The 11,199-nt window shown below is 31.3% G+C and overlaps 1 protein-coding gene across 5 annotated transcripts in view; it reads left to right on the plus strand.

Moving 5' to 3' along the window:
• LOC106459793 (GTPase-activating Rap/Ran-GAP domain-like protein 3) overlaps positions 1–11,199 on the plus strand; it is a 427,929-nt gene that overhangs the window by 182,297 nt on the left and 234,433 nt on the right. The window contains exon 1 of one of the 5 annotated variants that reach the window (XM_022386673.1): positions 5,453–7,123. The exons of 3 other annotated variants lie outside the window; for them this stretch is intronic. In XM_022386673.1, coding sequence (XP_022242381.1) covers positions 6,891–7,123 — 233 coding nt within the window. In that variant the 5' untranslated portion in view covers positions 5,453–6,890. Of the gene's footprint in view, positions 1–5,452; positions 7,124–11,199 lie in introns of those variants that run through there. One more of the 5 variants, XM_022386634.1, reaches the window with a different exon arrangement.

Genomic DNA, 11,199 nt, shown 5'->3' on the forward strand with positions numbered 1-11,199 from the left:
CTAGACCGTTTTCTTCCTATTGTGTTATGAGTGGCTTATTTGCTAGTTTGATTCTTTATTCTTTAGGTATTCTCACATATCAAATTTATATATCTACTATCAGCTGAAATACCATAAATGCGTAAATAGGAGTATAACATAGGGTGCATCGTAAATATTCTACGGATTGCTTTCTTAATTTTAAACCAATAGTTCGTTATTAAGCACAAAGCTACACAATGAGATTCTTGTGATGTGCCCACAGCGAGTATCGAAACCAGATTTTTGGCGTTATAAGCTATCAGACTTAGTTAAAATATTTAGAACTCTTTATATAATGACAAACTATACTGTAGGCCTTGCACCAAAGAACAAAACGCTAAGGAAAGTTCTTGCTGTATTAAACTTTCTAAATCGCACGTGCGCTTTAAGAATACCCGTAATGCTTTAAAATGGGATCCTTTTTACTTCTGATCTATTCAAAAGCGCTCGAGTTTCTGAACCTTTTGGATTTATTTTTGTTCTTTGAGATAATTCTTTTATCATTTTTTTTAATACTTTAGATATATCTTCATGATTTTGTTGGTTCTTAATACAACAAAAGTTTATACCTGGATGTCCCCTAACATGTGTACACAATCTCGGAAATTTGTTTACAGTAAAATACTCCATAACTGTAATGAGAATTTTACATAATAACAATATGAAAAAGTGACCAGTTTCCTCAATAATAATAAAATAAACATCAATTTTAGATATACTGTATTATGTTTTTGTTTTTCCTTTTCTCCTCAGTGGTATATTTATTTATTGTCTACAGTTAAAGTGCCAACTATCCGAGAGGCCTTAAATGTACGATATTACGTTATTGTTCCTTTTCTCTTAAGTAGTATATTTATTTATTGTTTACAGTTAAAGTGACAACTATCCGAGAAGCTTCAGATGTACGGTATTATGCTGTTGTTCCTTTTCTCCTAAGTAGTATATTTATTTATTGTTGTCAAGTGCCAGTTATCCAGGAGACCTTAAGTGTACGTTGCATTAAAACAGAAAGCTACGCAGGAATTATCGACACCTTCGAACAAAGGAAACATAAATATATTCAGTTTATACTGATCATACAGAAAGTAGATAAGTTGAGGTAAAAGAAAAGTAAAATATCAATAACGGAACAGAACAGTTTCTTCCTCTAATTATTTACGCCAAAGATAAACATGTATATGTGTATATAATGAGATCTAATTTTCTTTAAAAAAAAACAGAAAATTTCTTTCAGACATTATTTCTACAACGAAGGGCTTTATTTACACAGATATAACTTTTCTTTTTTAAAACATTTTATTCAACTTAGCGTATCTTCTTCGTAACTAAAACTGAAAACTGTATTGCAGTCACGTACTGGTTTTACTGTTCCACTGCTGAGTTCAAACATTGTTAGGTTATAAAAACTGTATAACTACTGATTATATAGAGAGACGTTCTCTTTCTGGTAAAAGCCTTAAAAGAAAGAGTTAGAATTTGCTTTTTAAAAATACTTACACGGTTACTAAACAAGTATTTTTTAATTTTTCTAATTTAAATATACTAATTACTTCAGGTGATAAAAATTACAGTTGAAGTTTTTATAGAATGTGTCTAATAATATCGTATAATTTATACTAACACATATTTCGTAATAATCGCAATTTTTTTACACGAAATGTAGAGACGAAATAAGAATATTAAAAAAACATTATCCATTTTTATACCAACTTGTCTTTGGGTACACTTTTACACAGAACAAGTAAACCGGGTATATATATGTATACAAAATCAAACTATTACTTAATTATGAACAATATCAGATAATTAGAAGTTAAAGTCTTAACTCTTGAATAAATTTATAAATTATATAATGAATATAATGAAATTGTTTTACGAACGATTCAGATATTGTTTTGTTTGAATTATCAATATACGAAGGTTTTAAATTAACTTTGAGATTAATACTGTACATACTGAAAACTGGAGTATCAGACTATTCTATTGTTTCCTCTCCTTTAGCCCCCCCCCCCAGTGACACAGCGGTATGTCTACGGACTTTCAACGCTAGAATCCGGGTTTCGATACCTGTGGTGGGCAAAGCACAGATAGCCCATTGTGTAGCTTTGTGCTTAATTACAAACAAAACCTGTCCTTTATCAATTTCTTCTATCGGTTTTGTGACTTCGAAGATCACTTATCAGGATATGATTTTACTGTGAATCTATAACAAAATCATAGAAGTACCGTTTTTCAACTAAAAATAAATCATATAAATCAAATGCATATATTTTTCAAAAGTATATAAATGCAGAATGCAATCCAGGTGTAAGTTAAGTATATTAAAAATGCTCAAAAATAAATAAAATTAGTCACTATACTGTCCTTTTAAAACTAAAGTCTCATTCTAATTACACTTTCGCTTATTATTATTATAGATGTACAATTTATTTATTCTATAATATTATTTTCTTACTTACGTCTTTGTCTTTTCTGTTACGTCTTAGTAACAGTTTTTACTGTTGCACAATTCCTACTGATTTTACACAACCCAATTACTTCTGCCGTCTCACCACTACCTATTTAAAGTGGTGCCCAAAAAAATTGATAAAATATTTTTCGAAAAATAATAATTTATGTTTTACATTATATGCCCAAAAAGATAAAACATGAAAATATAGTTCTTTTAGAATTTTCTTAAAATGTTTGCTGGCATATAATGGGCTTTTTTTCGGGGCACCTAACAAGGAATTTATATAAATTTGTTCTTAATCTTAAATCATGTTTCACCATTATAGAATTCACCACAATTTACATATTCTAAAATATATATTACGTTTTTAGAATTGCAATTAAATGAGTTATTAATGAAAAACAAAATTTCTTTATCACTGTTCTTTATTGTTTTGTAGTTTTCTACATAAGTACAAAGTATCAATTCATCCCAGGTTTAATAAAGGTTTTATCATAAAAGGTTTAGTTTCAGAATATTGTTTGTTTGTTTTTACTTATGGGAGACAAATCTTTAATCAAATTTCTCAAGTTCATCAATGGGCACAATAGTTGCTCTAACTTATGCTAGTATCACTGGTTCATCAATGGGCACAATAGTTGCTCCAACTTATGCTAGTATCACTATGGAATTTTTCAAATTACAAATATTTATTATACTACCTAATTATTTTCAAGATAATTTTGTAGTTCACGTAAAAACCTTTTGGAAAATATTTTTAGACGATTATTATGTAATATGGAAAGATACTCGAGATATTAATAAGTTTGTTGGAATTTTAAATTCAGTAAACAAAGAAATTAAGTTTACCTTTGAAAGAAACAATAAATCCCTGTCCTTTTTTAGATGCGTTGGTATATATTTAAGTGTTTCACCAGAAACTAAAATTGTAAATGGTATTTTTTATAAACCCACTAACTCATATCAATATCTAGAGGCCCGGCATGGCTAGGTGGTTAAGGCACTCGACTCGCAATCTGAAGGTCGCGGGTTCGAATCCCTGTCACACCAAACATGCTCGCCCTTTCAGCCGTGGGGGCGTTATAATGTGACGGTCAATCCCACTATTCGTTGGTAAAAGAGTAGCCCAAGAGTTAGCGGTGGGTGGTGATGACTAGCTGCCTTTCCTCTAGTCTTACACTGCTAAATTAGGGACGGCTAGCGCAGATAGCTTTCGTGTAGCTTTGCGCGAAATTCAAAAACAAACAAACAAACAATATCTAGATTTTTTAAGTAATGATCCCAAACATATGAAAATAAATGTTCCTACACATCTTGCAAGTAGATGATATCGTTTGGTTTCCAATGAAGAAACGAAAGTTATTAGATTATTAGAACTAAAACAAGTCTTAATTCAGTGTCACTATCCAGAAAAAGTTATATTAAGAGGTTTTAAGATTCATGGGAGTAACTTTTTTATTAAAAAACATTTCAACAGAGATATTAATGAACCTAAAGAGAATATTTTACCTTTTGTTGTGACTCATTGTCCAAATATACATATTGATGTTTCAGTTGTTAATATGTTTGTTTGTTTGTAATTAAGCACAAAGCTACACAATGGTCTATCTGTGCTCTGCCCACCACGGGTATCGAAACCCAGATTCTAGCGTTGTAAGTCCACAGATATACCGCTGTGCCACTGGGGGCCAGTTGTTAATAAACACTTAAAATATATAGTAGATTAAAAAAAATTAAAAATGTATTCAAAGATGATAAAATTATTTTATCAAGAAGAAACCTAAATATTTATATAAATTATTGAATAATCCTAAAGAAAGTATTTTCAGTTGTAAAACAAATGATTATGCTTTATGTAATTTAAGATATATGAAAACAACCAAAACAATAAATAACAATAATAAATACATTTTGTTTTTCATTAATAAGTCATTTAATTGCATTTCTAAGAACGTAATATAAATATAATATAAATTTTGATGAATTCAATATATTGGTGAAACAGATAATTTAAGATTAAGTATAAATCTGCATAAATTCCATGTTAGATGTCCCGAAAAACCCACTATTTGCCATAAAACATTTTAATGAATGTATTTTGAGAAAATATAAAATTCTAAGAGAACCATATTTTCATGTTTTCTCTCTTTGGATATATAATGTAAAACATAAAATATTATTTTTCGAAAAATATTTTATGCAATTTTTTCGCCACTTTAAATAGATAGTAGTAAGAGGGCAGAAGTAACTGGCTGTATAAAGTCAGTAGGAATTGTGAAACCATAAAAAATGTTATTCAGACTTGACAGAAATAACAAAAACGTAAGTAAGGGAATGAAATTATAGAATAAGTAACTTGTATTTCTATAATAATAATTAGAATAATTAGAGTAAGATTTTTATCTTAGAAAGGACAGTATATTAACTAATTTTATATACTTTTAAGCATTTGTAATGTACTGAACTTATACATAGATCGTATTACACATATATTTACATTTGTAAAATATATGATTTAATGTATATTACTTATGTTTAGTTGAAAAATTGTATTTGTATGTTTCTGTTATAGACACTTAGTAAAATTATATCCTGAAAAGTGACCTTAAAGGTCACGAAACCGGTAGAAAAAATTAATAAAGGAGAGAAAAAAAAATAGAATAGTCTAACATTTCAGTGTTTTGTTATTCGTATCCACAGGTGAATCTTATTGATGTTTTTGTTATATATATAAACATATATACAAAAACGTTTGTATGTATAAGTGTGTAGTAAATCAGTACACTTCTTGGTTTGCCACTTTGATACATGTTATTTAAGCAGGCCCACGTTTGTATATATCAATATTTCTGCCACTTCTACCATTAAAACAGGTATCTCTGGTTCGTGCGTTTTCCGTGACAATGCCAATAAAACAGAAAGACCCACCTTCCTGTACTTAGTGTGGCTTTAGTGTTCCTTGTGTGTTGTGTGTGAGTTTATCAAGCTGTCGTGTCTTGTCTCGCTTATTCGTATCTGTAAAGCCCTTATCAAAAACTACGTTATTAGTTTTGTAGTGCGCAGATGCGTTGTAAGCGGAGCTCTACATGTGCGCCACAGGCTGAAAATCTTGTGTTCTGCTTGTTCCTTTTCTCCTTGTTCTGTACGCTTAGGTTGTCATGCACTTTGTCTGCCTTGAATTGTATCCACTCAAGGCAAAATCGAATTGATTACGCTGCAATTGCCTGCCATGCGTGTATGTTTACCACATAGGTCGAGGCTAGGGCCTTCACTTTCAATACACCTGCCTTTCAGGATACTGTGAAGGACTGGCTGTGACTGACTGTCCAACTCGAGCTAATGTATATACGCATTTCCGAGTACAGTTTGACTTAAACAAACCAATGGTTCTTTACTGAAAGTTGATGCTCTGAATAACTCAGACTTTAGTCGACTGGTTAGAGAATCAGATAATCAAGAAATATATTTGAAATAACGTTAAATAAGATCATCTCTACAGAGAACTGAATAGACTGGGCGAATGTTATTTATCGACAAAGTATCAGACCGAAAGCAGCATTTTGGTAACATTTTTTTAGAAACTGTAAAACATTATTTGCTAGATTGAATAACGCGTATGTGTTGTTGTTGTTATGAATTTTTAAGGGATTAAAACAAAAACGCTTCAAATACGAAACCATACCTAAAATATAACTAAATAACTGACAGTAGACGATAGGATTCTACATATGCTTAACATTTTGTGTAACAAACTTAGATGTAAAGGACAGTTCGCGATAACCGGGGTAGTAGGGATAAAACTTGAAAGCAAATAAAACTTAGTTGAAAACAGCAATTGACCTGACGTTTGAAAATTAATTTTGTCCAAAAAATTCGTTGAACTTTAGTAAGTCTTGGATACTCCAAGACTTACTACGTATGAAACAAAACCCCCCATCTATAAAATGTTTTGCGAGATAAACGGGCGTTTTGATATGAAGAGTTTTAAATATATCTAAATATTCAAGAACTTCATGTCAGAAGAGTACGAGAAGAGAAACTTCCAAAATAGGTGAATCTACGTTTCGTTGCTCAGAAAAGTCTGACACATCCGTTCCATCTGATAGTTCAAAGTGAAAATCAGTTAGATATTCTAGAAAGAATATTTTGAGATGTACTTGCTATGTGATCGTTCAGAGTGAAAAGCCCCTTAACACTTTGATCAAAATTCTGAAACTAGCATGTTAGCTGAACGTTCAGAGTCTGAATAGATTAAATAGTCGATTAGAAATACCTGTATCTGAACGCTCACTCGCGCACCACGAGATACAGAGACATAAGCTAAAGTTGCAGGAAAGCTGAACTCTACAACAAAACCAAGAACATTTTTCAGGTGAAAACTATTCCATGATTTAATCTTATAAATATAGACGCAAGAATGATAAGTCATTACAGAGGAGCTAGTGGCTCAGCTGTCGACTTGATACAACTTCAGTATAGTGAGACAGATCCTGCACCGATGAGTAATAAGAGCCGCCTGAGGAGGGTCTTCACCACATACACTAGGCGTCGTAAGAAACATTCGTCGGCATCAAAGTTTACTTTAACCTCTATGTTAAAGGAACCTCTCCGACTGGTTAATTCGGTCCCGCTCAACTTCCATTACAATAGGTGGGTGGTGCCTATTTTCTTCATCTGTTAAACAGTTGATAATGTATTCTTGTATCATAAGAGACATATCATATAATATATTATAGATGTATAAATGTTCTATATACAAATATATTACGGAAAGATGCGGCAGTTTCTTTTTATATGTTCAGAAAGAATTAAAATAACAATTTTTGTGCTACTTAACGCGCCTATAAAGTAACAGGTTATCTCGTAAATTCTTATTATACACACATGTCTGGAAATATTGTTGCTATTAAATCCGAACATTCATCCTCTAATTGCGGTTTGTTTAATATTATTTATACATTTTTTTCTGAAAGTTGCTGAATTATTTTTTAAGCTTTTTTAAAGATTAATTAAAGGAACTTTTGACTTAGATAAAGGTATAACAATTAAATACTGCAAAAGTAAAACGTTTTATAAGTAGTAATAATATATCATGCATTTTGCCTAAATAATCGGACCTAAGTAATCTCTCTCATGGTCTTCATAAACTGGGTGTAAAAAAGAAAACCGTTTTAATAACATCTATTGAATTAAAATTGTAATGATAGTCACAAATGTATAAACATTTGTTTATCTAAGATCTGAGTTTTTATGGTGATTACAGTCCTTGATAAAGGCACGTAACGAGCAACATTAGTTTAAAATATGAGCTTTTAGACTGCTTACAATCCCTCATAAATCAAACGAAGCAAATAATGTCATATCTGTGTGTCTCCGATTTAAAACTGGAACCAATCGGAAAACTCAGGTTTCAATTAAACATTATGTATTAACAATTTTTAAAATGTTGAAATAGTAATTATAAATTCATTTTAATGCTATGTAAGCTTGTGCCTTTTTTAATCATATGACGATCTAACATCCCTATGTACATGTATGGGTGTTATAATTGTGAACATTGTGATATTTAAATGTGATATTGTTATATAGAAGAATGATAATCCCAAAAGCAAAGCTTTCATTTTGTTCTCACATCAGATACATACAATAGATAATACACAACTTCCTTAATAGTTTTGTTTTTCAAAGGCATACGCATAACAATTAAAGTAGTTGGATCTTTGTCACGTTGTTATTTGATAGGATGTTAATGTAATATGTGACTTGTATAATGTCTAACGTCACTTTTGCATAAATATCTCAAAAGCAAAGAATGTGCGTTTGAAATATTTAGAATAGAACTACATTGTAATTATGCAGATATGATTATTTCAATTTAGTAAGCGTGCCAGGCTGCATATCAGAAGATCCAGGTTTTGTTAATGTTGGGGGCCTCTTTACTTGGCCGTTTAGCTCACGTGTCGCATAAAGTGTTGTCAAACTTTAAAATACCAATCATCATAGTCCTGAAATAACGGATTTCAGACGCAGAGAATGACATACACTTTGATTTAAGATGCCTCGACATTTAATTTATTGATTTCGTATTTGAATATTTTCTTTTGTTGAACTATCTTGTTCAACAGTTATGACAAGGCAAGAGTGATTATCGTTCATTTTTAGTGCCAACCATTGTTTTCTGTAAGAATGCTTTTCAACAATGCTTAAACGCCTTGAACTGTTAATAACCTTAATACTAGAAATAAATGACCATATAATACCAAAATGTTGTTTTTATTTAATTAAACATTCAACGTTTCTCTTTACAGCTTCTTCAGGAGGGTTCACTAAAGCCCAAACCGAAACTGACAGTACAAAGCTTCAGTTTGTGTTTTAGTGAACGCTCCTGAAGAAACTGTAAAGCGAAAGGCTGAGTATTTAATCAAATAAAAACAACATTTTGGTATTATAAGGTCGTTTATTTCTAGTATTAATATGTCTTCAATACACTAATATTCACAACAGAAATTTAATAACCACAAACTACACATTCACATGTTTCCTGGCTCAGCGGCAAGTCTGAGGGCTTTTAGCGTGTCTCGATACTTGAAGTGACCACAACACTGATAACCCATTGTGCAGCTTTGTGTTTAACAACAAACAAACAAATACATGTTCCCAAACCGAATGTATGAGTGTACGATTAATTGCTCGATTCACTAACAACTGTTTTCCAAAACACAGATCTTCGACTTTTGTCTTCTTGTAAATGTTCTAAAAAAGATTAAATTATACAAGAGATTATGATTCGTTTAGTGAAACGAATTTCATTTAGATGAAACCATTACCACCTACTCTCTTTCACCATTTCTTTCAAACAATATTGCACTTGTATCTGCGTTTGTTTCCTCTATTACTTTTTATATTTTTTGTTACTTTTCCTGGACACTTGAATAAAGCTCAAATTATTTAAGAACATTATGAGATCCTTTAATACTGGTTAAAGAGAATTAAATTTTGCTTAGTTATACGTTTACGTATCACAGAAAACAAAATCCGCTCTTCTGAATGTTTAACTCCAATTATATTGTACATTCAGCCCACAGGCTGGGAGTGGTAGTGTTCTGTGAATACACGGGTATGGCGTGATAATCAAACAAGTTCCCAAAACTGTGAATTGGGAAAGGCGGATCTGTTCATGTGTGTACATTTTGCTAATTCATCTCGTTAAAAAGACAAGTAAATTTAATTTGCACTTGGGTAATAGCCAGTTGCAGTACATGTAATTTTGTTATAGTGGAGATAATGATTTAGCAGCAAGTAGTGTTAAGGAAATGTTTATATAACCGTATTTCTATTGATTATTAAAACATACAACCTTCGAGTAAATATGTTGCACTGAATGTGATGTTTCACTTTTTAACAGACAGACTATGATCATTCTTCTGGCAAACGATCACTTACGCCATGATCTCATTAACTTATATACTAAATGCCTCAAGGCGTGTCGTAATTTTTCGTAGGCACTCGAACCGAGTTACTCGGAGAAGGATAATAATTTCCAAATCCCGGGCACCCGGCAGAAAATACTCGGTAATCAGAAATAAAATATTTAATAAAAACAGATGAAAAACTCCTGATGCTCCGGGGCATGGCATAACGGGTGAAACGTAAGGGATCCAGAATATAAGATAAAACTATAAAAAACTAAAAAAACAATTTGTGAAATAGATCTTACAAAAAAAATATAATGTTCTTATTGAAAAAGTCCTAGGGCTTAATGTCATTTATAGGTGGCATCATTAGTACCTTAAAGGAACACTAAAATATAAAACCACTCTCAACTGATCATTGTTAACTTAATGAGGACATTATAAAAGATCACGGAATTTAAAGATCATGCCCTGAATTAAGCATCCTCAGTAATCATTAGGAGTTGATGAGAATTTAGGAAATCCTTTGGGGTCGGTAACCGCCCTTGATGCTTATGTTGATGGATTTTCTATAGTAAACAAAATGTAATCACGATGCCTCATTTCCGAGAAATTACTACATTTTATTTTTAAAACACGTAATTGACAATAGCTGAATAAAAGTTTGAATTCATCTGTTGTTTTTTGTTTTTCAGTCTCGTAAGTTTGGTATATTTATTAGAATAAAACAAAATTTCTTCTGACAAATGGCCTCTACAGACAAAGCTAATAAAAAACGCTTTTGTCCTGAAAACCTGTAATAAAACTATACATATTATGGAGCTTGTTAGCTTCCTCAATACCTTTTTAGCCTGAAATATGTACTTTCTTGTTTGAATATATTCAATATTAAAATTCACAGTTTTTGTTATATAGAAGTAAGATACATAACAAGTAAAGTAACAGAGTGATGGTATCTAATTATAAGCTGACATTCATTAATAGAAATGACGTTAGTACACTTTCTATAAGGCCTGATGTGCCGGACTATAGATCCAAGAGTCTATGGCTCGTATCCCGTTTGGGCAAAAAAAATCGCACTTGCGTAGTTTTGGGGCATGGGTACGTCATAAAAGTGACTGTCAAATCCACTATTTGATTAAAGTAGCCTATTAATTAGTGTGGATGCTGTTGACTAGCTGATTTTTCTGTAGTCTATCAAAATTAGAGATGAAAATTATTAAGATAAAATAATAAAAAAAACATTTTCATTGCGATTATAACTCCTGAGCTGTCTATTCTAGATATTAGTTTAATACAAGTATTACTTTCCTT

The sequence above is a fragment of the Limulus polyphemus genome, unplaced genomic scaffold (assembly GCF_000517525.1).
Source record: "Limulus polyphemus unplaced genomic scaffold, Limulus_polyphemus-2.1.2 Scaffold30, whole genome shotgun sequence".
In the NCBI taxonomy this organism is placed as follows: domain Eukaryota; kingdom Metazoa; phylum Arthropoda; class Merostomata; order Xiphosura; family Limulidae; genus Limulus; species Limulus polyphemus.